Below are 16,504 nucleotides of genomic sequence, written 5' to 3'. Positions count from 1 at the left end.
AAGCAACAAACAGGGTGAAGCCACACATCCTCCGAGGTTCTCGCAGCTCTCCAGGACCAGGAAGTGAGGACCACCGGCTCAAAGACAGGCTTTTCGCAGAATTTAAACTTCCTTCCATGTTCCCTTTCAGGAGGAATGCGAGATTCCGCATTTTACACTTTACATTTGGGCTGCAATCGGCAGCCATTCTCTGTGCCTGACTGTGCACTCCGAGCGTGATTCCAAGTGCAAAAGCTCCCATTGTGCAGGGAGTGTGACCCGGTTGTTTTGAGCCAACCTTGGGTTAATGTAGTTTCTTAATGAGGGAGGATTTTTTACCACGTCCCACTGAAATTCCAATTCACAGACCCACCCCCCCGAGGTTCCCAGCGGGTTACGTTAATGAGGGAGTCTCGCACCGGCAACAGTAATTAGGAACACAGTAAAGGAATTAGCGATTACATTCCCTTCAATGAAAGGAGAGCACACATCACAATGACTGCACTCACAATGGCAAGGAACGATAAAGCCTGTTTTGCTTGTTTTTATTTCCATTTAAAACTGAAAATAACACCATTACAGCATGAATTAAATCACACTGACCAAAAATACACCTGGCAGCTAAAACAACCCAAGAGTTCCCACAGCAACCTGAGGTATTTGAGCCTGGTACTGCAGTGGAAGTATCTCCTTAAAAAAGCTGAAAATTACAAGCCTTTCTTGAGAAAGATTTGAACTGCTGTCTAACTGAATTACAGGCTCACAGCTTCTCGTTTACATTTCAGTGAGTGAACCAATCAAATTAACTTACTTGATGTAAACTAAACTAAATTTAGCTACTGGAGGTAAGGGGAAGAGAATGGCTAAATACAGGTCATAGTAGCCACGCCACAAAGAACCCAAATCTCCAGATCAAAGCTCATTGAAACATTACACTCATATTCAAATGAATTAAATTCCAGAGAAGCTTGCTCTATTACTGCTAGCCCCTCCCATAGTTGCCATCACCCCTCCCAAGGTCATGCTGGACACACTGCAGCTGCCCTGGGCATTGAAGGCAGGGGTGTCAAACGCCAGTCCTGGACAGCCGCAGCGTACGTTGTTTCCTTTCAATCAGCAGCCAATTAAAGCCTTGAGAACAAGCTGTGTGGATTTTTTAGCCAATGACACTCCAGCTGAAACGCACCAATAACCAGCAGACACTCGTCGTGGCCCCTCCTGTGAATGTGCTAGCCCCTCCCCTTGACAGTCCGAGCATATCCTGTGACTATCCTAGCTCATTTGGGCTCCTCCCACAGCTACCCCTGCACTCACCACCAGGAAAGACCACAGACCTTTTAATTCCCAGTTGCGTATTTCTTCCTGCTATATTTACCTCACACTGATGGGCAAGCATCCACCACGTTCAACAAAGGAGGTTCTTAGGGGCGCCATACAATAATTAGTGGCGAGCAAGGAACCGCTTTTCACAAAGATCCTGCTCTTTGATAGGACGCGCACATGTGCGTTTGCGGGAGCCTGGACCCCGAGGAGGCCGTTTTGATCTGAAGACGTTTCCCCGCGAGCGCACCATAAATAACTTCCAAAGCCAAACTGCGGCCCGAGGCAGGGTTCAAATTATGCTGCGGTAATGCAGACGCCCCGCCGCGCAGTGTCCTTCAGCGGCTCCCCACTCAACACCCTTCAATCTGCTGCAAAATACGTCTACGGGCAGCCTAAACGCTGGGAAAAAGAAAAAACACCCAAGAGGTCGCGGGGAAAAAACTCCCAGACTGGAGGATATCTCAGAGGAACCTGCCTACAGAGGGGGAGCCCATCCTCCGTTGGCCGGTCTTGAGCAAAGCACAAAAATGGCACCTCCAATAAGTTTTGTGGACTGGTGGGCTGCAGCCTTCTCTGAGCCGCGCTGCGATGAGATCCTTCAAAGCCCCACGTGGTTTTTTTCTGGCGCCCAAGGTGGGGCTGAGCGAACCCAATTACCACCCCGTCCAATTGATCAACAGGGGCTTCTAAAGAGAAATCCCTAACCAACCAAACCCTCCCATATGCCTTTTTAGCCACACTCAGCAAAAGTGAACAACAAAGGATTTTATGGGAAGCTCTGCCCTCTTTTCTTGCCCTCCTGGGAAGGGAGAGGGAGAAAAGAACGGCACTCCCACTCTTTCATTACAGAAAAGGTGTTCCCTACAGCCGGGCGCCCGGTGCCCGGCAGACAGACCAGCCCAGGAAAGAATGCACTTGACGCAGAGCCACACGGAGCCGGCGGGGCCAGGAGGAGGCCGGGGGAAACGGCGGGCGCCCTGAAAACGCCACGCGGGACGGGCCCACAAAGACCGGATTAGCGCTCGAGCGGCGACGCGGCACGCCCCCCGGGACCCCCGCCTGGAAAGAGAGGCGCCCGAGCGCAGGAGAAAGAAAAGGCAGACGTCAGCGCGACTCTCAAGTGTGCGACGAGACGGAGAGTGCTAAGGTTGGACGAAGGCCAAAGCCCCAGGCCACGCCGAACACAGCGATGCCCAGCAGCTACACGCAGGTGCTGGAGACTGAAGTCCCGACTCACCCTTCTGAATGAGGAAGTCAGAGGTTCCTGGAGTGGGGAGATTGAACTCCCTTCAATCACAATAGTAGTATTTAAAAGGTGCTACCGCAAACAAATACATTTTTGTAATGGCCTCCTAAAAGATCCCCACAGGGAATCTCTTTGGTGGGAGGTTACAATGGGAGGTTAAAGTACATAGCTAACTACAGTTTCCATATTTGATGTTTCATCTTGTTTCAAATGCAGTCTATGATTTTTTCCCCCCCTCTTTCTGCCTTATATTGCAGACCTCTGCAAACCACAAAGACTGACAGCAGGAAACTTTAAAAGAGCCTTCATCTGCTACACCACACAGTCAAAGGAATTAGCCTAATTAATTTCATAAACAAATGAACAAATAGGCCCAATTCCTTAATTCCAGTCTTTGGTCTATTGTATACAAGATAAGCACTGCCTCAGCATAGTAGGGACACTGAAAAATTTGCCAACATCAACTCCACTGACTCTTTAAGAGTGAGAACTACAACAGAAATCCCCCCCATCAGGAAAGACCAAGATATCTACGGTTGACAGACGTCCACATTTTCCAGACCTGATGAAAATCTATTTTTACCTCCATTCCTACTCTCAAAACAGTTAAATTATTAACAGGAATCCCATAAAGAGAACCGTCATCATAATGGGACGCCCTGCATAGAAACACTCCTAAATATTTAATCAAAAGATAAACAAACCAGCTGTTAGTGCTGTGCTGGAGCGAATGCCTCGTATTGTGTTCTTACAGCAAAATATCCACACTGCTATTTTCCCATCACCCAAGACCAAGTTAAAGATCAATTTGGTCAAAATTCCCCACATACCCAACAGTTTAATATGGAGGGAAGAGGAAAGGGGGAAAGGAGGGAAGGGGGAAAGTGCTGGAAGGGGTCAGTTCTTCAGTGTCTTCGGCAGGGAGGTCCGGCCGTCTCCGCTAATGTTTAAGAGGACGGTTTTAGGAATAGTTGCTCGTAGCTGCTCGGTGCAGACTGCAGTGCGTTGTGAGGCAGTGCGTAAGGATCGCCTTACACATTTGCATGAATTGACCCGGGCTGCCCATTATTCTCACACCCTTTTATTTAGGTCACTCTGGGGCACCTTTTCTCCATTAAAGACCCCCCACCTCCGTTTGAGGCCCGCGCACAAACACCTAGCGGGTCCCCATAGCTGAAATGTTCTGGGTGGCCTCATTCCAGTGCTTCCCAGTAAGCTCCTGTAGTAACTCCATATCGATGAGAAACACGTGTGCAAAGAAACTCGATTCATGACCCCCACCCCCCTTTATTTTGTTTGAAATCTTCCTTCATCGATATGTGCGACATAAAGGAACAGCTAGGACCCGTCATCCAGAAATGACTCTCAAACAAAGCCAGTATCAAACTGGCCAAACGCTCATTAATTACTGTTCTTTCCAATAAGGCCCTGACAAATCGATGAGGCAAAAAGAAGGAATGGGTCCAGTGGCCTCCCCCAGGTCAGGAACTGAGATCGCACATAGGACTTTCAGTTCAATTCATAGGGAACCATGTAGCACCAGGAGCTATAAAATGGAACTTGAACGTGGTCAAGACATTGAAACAAACTGATCTATATCCATTTGCCCTCATTTCTCCTACATGTTATGTGCTATGTCACTCACTGTCTGACACTGACCATTTACACTGAAAGCACCCTGGTTTAAAATTCTGAGAAAAATTCCTTCATGGGGCTCCTATGAACATTTTTCAGTGAGAACACTTCGTATTCAGTAAACAAGCTCCAGCCAAACTGACATACTAATGTAGCAGTATTTAACCCCACACATGGCATTCGCTGTCAAAAAGAGGAAACATTCATTACCAACAAAGCAAACACCTGCTGCTCAGGGAATTTCATTCAGGCAACTTTACAGGCAACCTTGTGCAAAAACAACTGTTGACGCTGCGCTCGGAGACGGTCCTGACCCTCCGTGACCTGCAGCTCATAAAGCAAGGCAGGGGGATGTGAACTACGCAGGGTGGCCGCGGAGAGAGCGGCCAGCGCTACACGCCCATTCTGGGTTTCTCTGACCGCGTGACCCAACGGCCCACCTCCGCAGCGACCGAATACCGCGTCCGCTAGCTCAGCTGCCGCCTCCATCCGAAATGGCTCACCCCGGTCATAAACATGGACGGCCACAGAAGTAAGACATCAGCTCAGGTGAGTTCACACTCCACTCCCTAACTCCAACCCCCAACCCCAAAACCCCGCCAGCCCCCTCAGCTTCCAGGGCCATTAAAGGAGCAGAAAGCTGCCAAGCTCTCATAAGCCGCCAAACTGGTCCTGCAAGAACTGATCTCAGATCAGCCAGTGCTGGATCAAATCGGTAACGCTGCCCAAAGTCATGTCATGTCACTTGGCCTCTGTTTGCTTGGTCCTGGTACATTCAAGCCAAAGTAGCAGACCAGTTAAAAATATTTTCAAAGGAAAACTGTGACATGCTCTCAGAGCAACTCATTCTTGTCCAGCAGCCTGTTAAAATTAGAATTCTTCTCAACATAACAGGTTAAAATAAAAGCTAGTACAACATACAGTATATCACAATTATGTATTCTTTCATATACCTTTACAGGGGAATTCCCTAAAAATTTCCTGAAAAGAAAATTTGCCTAAGATTGTACTCCAGAAGCAATCGCCAGTCTTCAAATCAGAACTAATCTGATTTGCGTGGTTGCTCAACTCAAAGGAAAGGAATCTGCAATAGATTAGGAAACCCCCTGCTTTTCCGGGCAGTGTATGAAAGACCCTTAAAAACGAGGAGTCAGATGGCACTGAGGGAGCTTAGTGGCTTTTGTGAAAACACACACAGAGCTGACCGTATTGTGCACATTCTTGCTAAGGCTGTTCCTCTGAATTTAATTACTTGCCTTTTTGTAGGTCAGGCTTCCCCTTATTCAAACAATCAGCACAAGCTGGAAGGTGTCAGGCAGCCAAACGACAGCTCTTAAAAGCAAGAAAGGGAAAGGGGAGGAGAAGGAGAGAGAGAGCGAAAGAGAGAGCTCGCAAAGAAGATTACTCGGAGGCATAGCACGCGATGGACCTCACAGCCAGCATCTCAGAAACGCACAAGTGAATAACAATCGGCCATTTGCGTAGTTTAAATGGAAAGGAAAACGGGACATCGGAGCTAGTTTTCCAAGATGTGTTCCAGAGAGGAGGTGAGAAGGGTACAGTGTAGAGCCGATGCCAAATGCTTGGCACTGGAGTCCTCTGTAGGTTAGAGAGCCGAGGCTGTAAATAAGCCTGTGCAGATGGCTGAGAAGTCAGTGCACGACCAGTCAGCATGCAGCACGTGACTTGGCTGGATTAGGTGTGTATGGGTGTATGGAGGACGCAGACGTTCAGGCGGGTCATGTTAAATGATGCCAGTCTGCACAGACTGCCTTATCCTGCCATTCCATACCCCAACACGAGATTCCCACCCCTGGACTCGGCTGAATCATACAACCTAATCCAGAGAGAGCCAGATCTGAACATTCCACTAAACATTCCCTCACCTAGCATGGAAAACAGTAGACTTTCTTGGAGAATTAAGTTCATTTCTAAGTGCGGCCATATAAACGGTTTTCATCTGCGGGCGATAGACCGTAGTTGAGTTCACGTCAAGAAATCTTTTTAACCAGATCGCAGTCTTCAGTCAGTTGTTTTTATCTTCCGTACTATAATCTAACTGTAGATCAAACATCAGACGTTCTGCTACTAAATTGACGTCAGGCTGGAGCCATGTGTTGCAGCCTGGAATATGAAGGAGGAACGAAATGACACACCTGCACCATGGCATGGAAAACAAACTGCAACTTTGGACTACCGATATTAATAATTAGATTAGCAAGGTAACCAGAGGCATGACAGGTAGTTCCTGACGACGAGTAAAGCTAGCTATTCATCATTCCTAGGTTTCCCAACACGCAGTTGCCACAGCAGCTAGGTCACTTGGCTCAGGTTATTGGCATTGCATTAGCCTCTACATACGTATGCAACACACACACACACACCGCATTATATGTTTGTGGAGGCTACAAGTGAGAAATGGGCGGTTCGCAGTCCAGCAAGCTCCCAAGATCTCTCTATTGGTCAGGCCACAGGGTGACATTGAATCCTAAAATACAATTTCACTTACCAAATTCTATTTTTTTTTTTTTTTAAACTTTTTATATATAACGCAAAATAGCAGCAACCAATCAAATAACATGAAAAAAATGCATGCAGTCAGTAAGGGTTAATTACCTTAGCTCTGATCCGGTTTAATTTACATTTAAGGGAAGCTAGCCAGGTGTTTAGTCTATGCTACGCACTGTCACCAAAGTAGTTTCCTGGAGCGTCTGCTGTTATCGGGAATTCTCGGCTTTCTTCCGACTAAAATGCAACGTCGACTTTTGCATCTGTTGAGCCCTTTGCTGTTCAGAAACTTGTACAAGCAAACTACTTTCAAGTGAGTGAACAACGACATCGTGGAAACACGGCGCTGTCAAGCACTAAATCATCGTCTTTCGTACATGCAGCCAGTCCGGGTAGCCAACAAATACAATCCTTCCTCCATTACAAAGGGATTAGCAACGGCTGACTCTATATCATGTAACGTTAAACACATTGTTACCACAACAATGTAATGTAAACTTTCACATCTAAAGGTTTAGAAAAAATATACCAAGCAAATGACCGCCCAACGATCAAAGGAAACTTCACTTGCTGGTCAGCGGCAGTGTACCAATTCAGCAAACTATACACTGCAAGCAAGCGCCGATTCAACTTCAGTCTAAAGCGCAATAAAAAAAGACAGCAAGCTAGCTTACTCAGTTGTAAGCTAGCAAGCAAGATACTTACTCCGGAGTCCTTTTGTTGTCAGCTTGCTCACTATGACTCCTTTTCTTAGTTTTCAGTAGAGTTTGGTGGTCAGAATGTTAAATCGATATGCCAAACTCAAATGCTGACTGAGTTCAAGGCGAATAATTTCAGTTCTTCACCCTTCACAATCCCCGTTCGTAACTCAACCGCATCCTTGTTTTCCTGATGCGATCCTTTCAAAGCGAGACGCCCAGCCCGACCCTCATTGAGTGGATTAGCGTGGCGGAAGTAGAGTTTCAATCCTTTTCCCGATTGGACCCAGTATGACCCAAGAGGCGGTACTACTTTTTAATTTAGCTCTACCCTACCAGCGGCCGTCACTGATGCTCAATCAATCACGCCCCTCCACTACCCAACCCTCTGTCTCATCCCGCCCCCTTTTGTGCACACTGCAAAGCTCCGAAAATCAACGTCAGGTGACGTTTAGGGTAAAATAGGTCTATGGTCACTTTCGAGTAAGAAACGACGTATTTCTTTTTGTCAGTTGAAAAGCCACAGAAGGCTGCTTCTGTACGATGAATATTGTCCTTTTATGAGTATATATCAACAGAACGAATAAGCCTGATATTTCTGATATAAGCCTGATAATAAACGATAAACGTTACTAATGAAAATGCTTAAATAATGAGGTCTGACACGGTTGCAATATGATTCTGATACTTTTACAACGTATTGCTCTTGGTCTGATTACAGACTTTACTCAACCCAATTCAACTCATTCAAACAAGAAAAGAGAGATGGGTGTAAATGGGTAACACTAACAACCTCTAGCTCAAAGTCAGCCTTTTAAAGAATTCCACCAGAATCATGTTACCAGAGGCTTGATTTCGTTAATTATAAGTTGCTAAACCACCATTGTGTCTGAAAGTGATGTTTATTATTATTATTATTATTGTTGTTGTTGTTGTTGTTCATTTTAAGTCTCTGCAAAACAGAACAGGATTGACTGGTGCTGCTCAAACAAGAAGCTGTGCCAGTGCCCGTTTTTCAGATTCTGCTGTTAAATCACAACACATTGGTAAATTATGTTTATATTTATTATGTAATTTAAGGAGATTGTAAATAATATGCAAGGGCAGTTCACAGGCAAGTTCGGGATTTATATATGCAATTATTTTGAAGCATATTGTACGCAAAATGGCAAGTCATAAAGCAATATCATTATCTTTTATATGTTCGGCACTGCTTAGTTTCGTTTTTATTGTTACAGTTAAAAATGAATGCAACATTTTTAAATGTCCGTTGAGATTGCCATCCTAATGTTTCGATTAAAATATTAGTATAATTCTCAGCTATGAATACTGATTATTGATGATCAAAAGGCTTTCTTATCCAGAGTATCTTGCGTTATTTTATTTAAAATACAGTTTGCCATTTACTGGAGCAATTCAGGTTAAACACTGCTCAAGAGACCAATAGCATTGCTCCTAAAAACCTTGCAAAGCCCATTTCCCAAAGCATCATGCTACAGTGCATCCCCTTTGATGTATTTTTAGTGAATGACACTAAAAAGAAAATGAACGAAGCTTGTTAAAAAGAGTAAAACAATAAAAATAAAAAGCAGGCTTTGTCTTGCAATTCAAAGTGAAGGCCAGGTTACAAAACAAAATATTGTGATGGAATACCTCCCCAAATCGATGAAAAAGAACATGAATACATATCGCCCTCTGGTGTTCAATAATACGAGGATTTTCAATCTTTGAATACTTGTTGTTTCAAAAGTTTTCATGTTGTTTCAAAAATTTGGTCACTACAAATTTTGACCGTTATTTTTATATTTAATGAGTATCGTAAACAATTATCATTATTCTTCCTTTTGTGGAAATGGCATGTACATATTAAGTTATCAAAAAATATTCTTTGGCTCCTACCACTTTGAGTTGCAGTTACCTTCACATTAATGGCCCTTTGCCATTGATCTCATATTTCAACTCACCCAGAATAACTTGGCATAAATTATGCATTTTATCTATCCCAAGACTTTGTGCAGGAAATGAAGATTATTCTGTGGTAGGCTCTTTGTGATATCTGAGCTAACCAGTGCTATATTTTTTCTTAATGTTCCAAATAGTTGATTTTTGTTTGCTAAAGGTTTGGCCTATGTCTCTGTTTTGTTTTCATGTTTTTCTGCCTCACAATGGCTTCCTTGATTTTAATTGGCACAATTATGTGTCAGCAAATGCCAATAACAGACTCCAAAGGAAATCAAAAGGCTAGAATCAAAACTAGATAGTTAATACGTTTACATGCACAGTTGAAATCAAGCTATATTAATAGCTCGATTTGGCCAAACATTAGATTTAATTGGATTAATGTCGTTGTCCCAATATACACGACTCGGAAATAATCGAATTATTGACCGAGGTGTGTCTGACTAAAGCTTCTTATAAATCCTGCGTCCTCCATTTTGTCGCAACTTTTTTGAATGGTTCGTCATTCCGCGTTTTTCTTCCACCCATGTATTTTAGGATATTTAACTCCTTTAGTTGCGATAGCATGAAGTTAGTCTCCTTGTCCGTCCAGAAATTTGTTTTTTTTTCGCCATGATACTAGGGAGGGCAAAACGGAGCTTTAGAATGTCGTCAGCAGTGTATGAGCGTGAGCTGCACAATGCATTTCTCACAGAAAAGGTCGTCTGTCGCCTTTTATTTAGTTCATTACAGTGGTGATAGAAGTGACAATAATTAAGTGGTGCAATTAATGTCAAGTACAATCGGACAGCACTAACCCATAAAAATGTACTTTGAATGGCAGGCTACTTGCTCAATCGAGCGGTAAATGTGAAAAACATTCGATTATGGTCAGCGACACCGAAATTTTCAGTCACACCCTCAACAAACGGCAAAAGTCCCAGTAGTAGATTGAATTAAATCTTTTAAAGTTATATATTTTCAGAAACATTATCGGTTCCGCTTGGCCACCGTGAGCGTAAAGTTGCTATGTAAATTATAGAACATGCGCAGAACGCTTAGGCCAATTGTAGTCCGATTGAAGCATATACATGCCGTAGTAAATCGACCCCGAACCGCATTATCTAGGTATGTTAGTCCGACTTTGAAAAATTCGACTTCGTACGATTTCAGTGGGACTACGATGTTTACATGATTTTTAAAAGTCCAGTTTGAGCCGTACTAATACAATAAACCGACTTTTTCCAAGCATCATGTAAACCCACTAACTGACAGCTCTCTTAAACCTGCACTAAAGCAATTAACCAATCAGAAATACGCGTGATGGCATTTGTCCAAAACATTATGAAGCCCTAAAATGGGGGGACTATTTGTAAAAAGTGCTGCAATTTCTATGTGGTAAAACCAATGTATAATGCCCTTAAAGTGGAGAATGTGCACTTTAACCACATAATCGTTTGATTACAAATATTAAATTGTGGAGTAGTTGCAGCAACTAGTACTTTGGATCATGCAGTTGTCACGGTACGGGGGGTGGGACCCAGGCGCAGAGTAAAGAAAGACAAACTCAAGAGGGAAAATTAACAGACTAACCAAAAAAGGCACACAAACAGGGAACAGAAAAGGCCACGATGGACAAAAACACAAACTCAAAAAATATCTAAATAAAACAGAAAACAAGAGGAACTCACAAACACGGGCAGGGCAGAACACAGGCAGGCAGAGCACAAAGGCAGGTCAAAACACAGGCGGATACAAACGGTCAAAAACAAGCACAGATCGGGAACAAACGCAAGTCAGGAACAAACACAAACAGGTCAAAAACGCAGGCAGGTACATACGGTCTGAGCATACGTCGGAAACAAACACAAGGAACCAGCACCCAAGTCAAGGGAACAAAGAACTTAAATAGACAGGGGGTAACAAGACACAGGTGAACTCAAAAAACAATCAAACCAGAAAAGGAGGGGATAACAAGACACAGGTGGGAACAATGATAGAATAACGAGACAAACAATAATACAATTAACAGGAGGGGGCAGGACACAAAACAGAAGTGCCGCCATCTGGCGGCCCAACAAGGGAAACACAGACAGGAAAACACAGAACCATGACAGCAGTGTTAACTTCTGTAGTTACGTTCACTGTCTTCTGTGGACAGTAATTACTGGCACATCCAAGCCTGCCTCGTGATAAGTGTTTTTTTATCTGCCAGACAGATGTTTCTTTATTATGGTGAGAATTCTTCAGTCATAAATGTAGAGTTCTTCCTTAGTCCTTGCAAATTGCTGAGTTCACCAGTGCTCTCTTCTTAATGATGACCAAACGGTTGATTCTGGGAAGCCTAAGGTTTGGCTGGGTTTTTTTTTTTTTGTATTAACATCGCAAATGTTTCTTTAATCATTCTGTAAGTAATTGGCACCTTTGTCAAGGGGGGTTGAATCGCGTTGATAAAAAATGAGAAGGCAACTAACTTTTACTATTAACTTTAACTTTTACTATACAGGCTGAGTATGTCTTTGAGGGAATGCCTGTGCAAGGCATTCAGCTAAACAGAATAAGGTGCAGAGCTAAAGTAGCACAGACCAAAATGGCAGTTAATTTGGTCAAAGACACCATTGCCCATACCTAAAGAACTTACATCAGTGACTGACTAAACTCTAACTCACTTTCATCAACTTAATATAGGAATGGTTGTTCAAGGAAGATGAACAATGCACCCATTTATTGCTGCTCTGAACTTTCAGAAGGTTCTGTTCCCACATATTACTTTACATATGCTAAATGGGCATGCAGTTAATATTTGGACTACATGACGAACCGAGGGAATATTACATATTTTAAAGGAGGTTGAAACGCAGAGGTCAATCTAGGAGAAAGGATAGTGAACAACAAAAAAAGTTTACACAACTTTTAAAGACTGTAATAAGCAGCAGACAGGGCTGGTTCTAGACATAGGTGACAAAGGAGATCACCTATGGCACAATTCATCAGGGGGGTACCAAACAAAGGGGAAAAAAAGAGAATGAAAATCCACCTGTTGCATCCATGATAGTCAAGGCATGAGAGTTTGTGGCATGAGAGTAGGCGGCCTACTCCCTGGGTTGCGTTAGCTAATCAGCCCAGGTGCTTAAAGGTGTGCTGCTCTGCACGGTTTGGGGCCGAGACCAGGAGTGTGGTCATGATTTTAGTTTTATTTTGGAGTTTTGTGTTGTGCTGGAAAGACCGAGAAAGTAATCTTCAACTGGGATGTTGGAGGAGCTGGAGCCAGCTGGGAAGGCGGGCCAGCTATGGGCGGTGCACAGGGAAGTGGTCACGCCGTTTCATTTCCTTTTGTCTTTGTTATTTTAGCTTGTTTTAGTTTTAGTTTATAGTTTTTGCCTGGAACCCGTGAGGGGGAAGGGCAAAGAGGGTCGTTTTTATTTCATGTTTGTGTGTGTGCGCTCGCCCTCTCCATGCGGCAACCAACGGTGTTCTCCGTCAGTGCCATATCTCCCTCCCAGGGGTGTCATGCTGGCGTGTGACTTGTTTCTCAAGCTTGCTTGCTTGCTTGCTTGCTTGCTTGAACAAATCTCCATGAATAAACTGAAATGAAGATCATAACCGCGCTCTTGGTGCGAGCTCCCAGTCTCGGCCCCAAACTGCAGAGAGCAGCACACATCTAAGCACCTGGGCTGATTAGCTAACGCAACCCAGGTGTGTGTTCTCTCTCCACTAGCTGGCGCAGCTGAGACCAATCCGCCTCTCTGGCGGACTGAATGCCACAAACACCTAACCTCAAACCTTGATTTTTAAGGTGCTGTTACCCTTGTGATTTCCAGAACCTGAAGGCTAATTTCGAGACAACAGTGCAAAGGGAGATAAAAGGCTAAAGTGGAATTTGTAGTGAAACCAAATATATAAAACATGGCAAAACGCCTTCCTCATAGTAGCATGGGAAATGGGAAAATGTTCTGTTCCCATGGAAGGTAGATATGTGCTCATCAAGTAATTTCCCTTCAAGTGTGTTTGTGTGGTGAAGTGTTTAAGGAGCTTCGCTTGTAGCACAAAGGCCCAGGTGGAACTCTAAATTCTAAATCAGAATTGCTCAAGAAAATGTCAAGCTTTATAAATTGATAATGTAGGAAAGATATCTACGTACATTACCCTTTTGAAGTGTAGCTAATAATTAATATATTTAGAAACCCATTAGTTTAATTGAACTGTTCGTCCTGTATTCATAAACAAATATACTACAGATACATACAAATCTAAGTAACACCTAAAAATTACATAAAGGCACAATACAAATATATAGAAAAGAAACACATAAAACAACACGTTTATTGACCATGACATTAAATGTAATGTTGATTAAACATTTTAGGAGACCATATTGTCTTGTTGATTCAATGATTTAACTGGTGAAGAAATCATTCATGTTGATCACAGCGTAAAATGCTGACATGAGATGTATAAACAGTCCTTTCAGAAAAATCATCAGATTTCTGCAGATTTTCATGACTTTACATGTGAACAGTCTTGTAGCAAAAAAATGAAATAGTGAAATTTAACACAGTAATCCACGAAAGACCAGTGTGCTTTTGAGTACAGACTGATATTACTTCAATTCATATAATTCTCAATAACATTCACATAACTCTTCAAATCTTTATTGAAACTACCCTTAATAATAGTTATTTTCTGGAAATGATTAACAAAGAGAGCCCTACTTTATGCCCTCTTGACCTCTGACCAAAACACGTTGTTGCCTAAAGTGCTGACCCACAGGTTTCCTTTGTGATTCACAGTGAGCCATTCTCCTCATTTTGGTTGTGCTGACCCATCTTTAAACATTGAAATATAAGTTCAGTCTTTGTCTATATGCAGTCACTGTAGCACTCCGAAAAAGCATCTTCTTGCAAACTATAATGTAAGCAAAAATTAAATTAAATTTAAAAAAGGCTTCCAGCTACTGCAGAGGTGTATAAATAATATCCAGCTTTTTATTCCACCCCCCCCCCCCCCCCCCCCCCCCCCCCCGCTTTTGTCTGAAACATCACTCCACTGCACTGGCAGGGGGAGCGCTGTGGGATTTACCTTATTTGTGATGTGTTACCGGCTTTTCACCAAAATTCCCTTTGCAGTACTGTTTATTGTTGTGGACAGTTCTACAGAGAAACTCATCCATCATTTGCATGCACTAAACTAGCCATCTGCCATACTACAAACCCAAAACCAGCTGGACGTGAAGAGGGAGGGGGAGGGCCTAGGGCGACAAATGAACCCTATGAACACCAGTCTGGGTCCTCTAGTGGATGTCTGACCGAGCTGTCAATGGTCACCGTTATAAGATGTACTACTGACCAAAGCACTCAGTGTTGTGCAGGCTACACCAGTCTCAGTCCTTGACAACATGGCTGCAATACCTACAATTGTCCACCAGATGTCTTGACTTATCATTTTGTTACAATACTTGCAGTAGAAGGGGTGTAGGAAAAACATGGATTTTTACACTGATTATTTTTGATAAATAATAAAATTAATTTTAAAAATTAATTCTTTGGGGGTTAACAATTTGCATTTGATATTGGGGTTGCAGGTATTATATAAATTCAGAGTGCTATTAAAGCAATGGTAATTAGTCTGTATGTGTTGTTCCTAAGGTCCTTTTAAAGGTACTTTTACGTGTATACAAAGCCCTAAATGGTTTAGCAATCAAATGCATCTCTGAATGTCTATCATTATATATTCCACCTCATGCTCTCAGATTCTCTGTTGTAAGTTAGCTAAATTTAAAGGTAAAACAAAAAACAAATGGAGAAGTATTTCTGTTATGTTGCTCTTTTTATGTTGTGGAATGTTCTACACAAGGTTAATAGAGGAGTGAACTGAATAAGCATTTAAAAAAGGAATTTAAATAGATGCAGTGCAACTTACATGGCTTACATTCTTTGCATACAATCAATTTATACATCTGTATATTTTCTCAAGTGAGTTAGCTGAAATACCTTTCACAAGGGCACAACAGCAGTGGCTCACCGGGGAATTAAACTGACAACCTCACTGTTAAAATCCACTCCCTAAATATTATGCTACACTGGCTGTTTAAGCAAGTTTATACAGAAGCTCAAGCCACCTTTTTACTTGTACTTTTACCTAAACTATTATTATTATTATTATTATTATTATTATTACAGATAAGCAATCGACTTTGCATGAAGCATAAAATACACCCTCCCAAAAAAGAAACTGATAAGAAAATACATTTACAATATTATTAGGTAAGGGAAAATGGGATCGTGTTTACCGTATCCGGAAAAAGCAAACCTTGCATTCATAATGGACAGGTAATCGGCGTATCCCGGCGAATCACCCGTCCTTTCGACGACCGGATGAAGACAGGCGACTGCAGCCGATTCGCTGCCTATGTGTCCCGGATGTAGTTGTGGGCGGGGGAAGTGGGGCGGCTGTAGGGCTGAGCTTCACTCTTCTGTAGACAGAGCTTCAGTTTGGTGTGTGCGAGTGGGAGATGGACCGAGGGCGCTCTTCCGATTAGCCGAGCCTCTGAGCTACTCGCATACCAAGAACTATTGAAATAATAGATGAGATCGGGGCGCTCAAAACAAAAAAGCAAAACAAATAAGTAGCCCATCTTTCACCTCCACTCCACACACACTAACACGGCATTGATGGTAATGTATGCAAGGAAACAACCGAGACTCAGTGATGGGTAAACAGCTCAGTGTTTTATATTCAGATTTTTTCCTCTTTCCCTTCTCCGCTTTGACAATCCGCCATTTTTACTGAAACCAAAATAAGTTACTTAAGCAAGCTGTTTTGACTTGCAATTTCCTGTGTTATTTCAGAATGTCGATTTGTTTTTCGTATTGCTAAACATTTCTTTTTCTCTTATAGGTGCAACGACAGAAGGGATTCTCAGCCCTATCAGGTATAAAAACATAAATAAGATTAAAAAGGGGGTTGCTACTCTAGAGCAGGCTTTTGGAGCACCTACAGGCCTCAGTGCGGAAAAATAAAACGAAAAGTAGCTCCTATCGTTTGAATACGAGAAAAAATAAATTCTGCATAAAAGTTAAACGTTGTGTTATGCTTGACAAATGAATTAGTTTATTTTTACCGTCGAAATTAACATTTGTTGTTGTTTTTTATCTTGGTAGCTAGCAACCTAGCTAAC

The 16,504-nt window shown here is 42.7% G+C and overlaps 2 protein-coding genes across 4 annotated transcripts in view; one reads left to right on the top strand and one right to left on the bottom strand.

The window, feature by feature from the left end:
• mpp7a (membrane protein, palmitoylated 7a (MAGUK p55 subfamily member 7)) overlaps positions 1–7,635 on the bottom strand; it is a 129,023-nt gene extending 121,388 nt beyond the window's left edge. For both annotated transcript variants that reach the window (XM_035413679.1, XM_035413681.1), the window contains exon 1: positions 7,397–7,635. The gene's annotated coding sequence lies outside the window, so the exon portion shown is untranslated. The remainder of the gene's footprint in view (positions 1–7,396) is intronic.
• A 4,894-nt stretch (positions 7,636–12,529) lies between these two features.
• Positions 12,530–16,504, top strand: part of waca (WW domain containing adaptor with coiled-coil a) — a 38,708-nt gene continuing 34,733 nt past the window's right edge. The window contains exons 1-2 of one of the 2 annotated variants that reach the window (XM_035414115.1): positions 12,530–12,632; positions 16,225–16,258. In XM_035414115.1, the coding sequence (XP_035270006.1) occupies positions 12,577–12,632; positions 16,225–16,258 (90 nt within the window). In that variant the 5' untranslated portion in view covers positions 12,530–12,576. Of the gene's footprint in view, positions 12,633–15,767; positions 16,040–16,224; positions 16,259–16,504 lie in introns of those variants that run through there. The other variant, XM_035414116.1, reaches the window with a different exon arrangement.

This window comes from Anguilla anguilla, chromosome 4 (genome assembly GCF_013347855.1).
Source record: "Anguilla anguilla isolate fAngAng1 chromosome 4, fAngAng1.pri, whole genome shotgun sequence".
In the NCBI taxonomy this organism is placed as follows: domain Eukaryota; kingdom Metazoa; phylum Chordata; class Actinopteri; order Anguilliformes; family Anguillidae; genus Anguilla; species Anguilla anguilla.
Note: the sequence above shows the minus strand (reverse complement) of the source record. Positions and strands in the feature narration are given on the sequence as shown.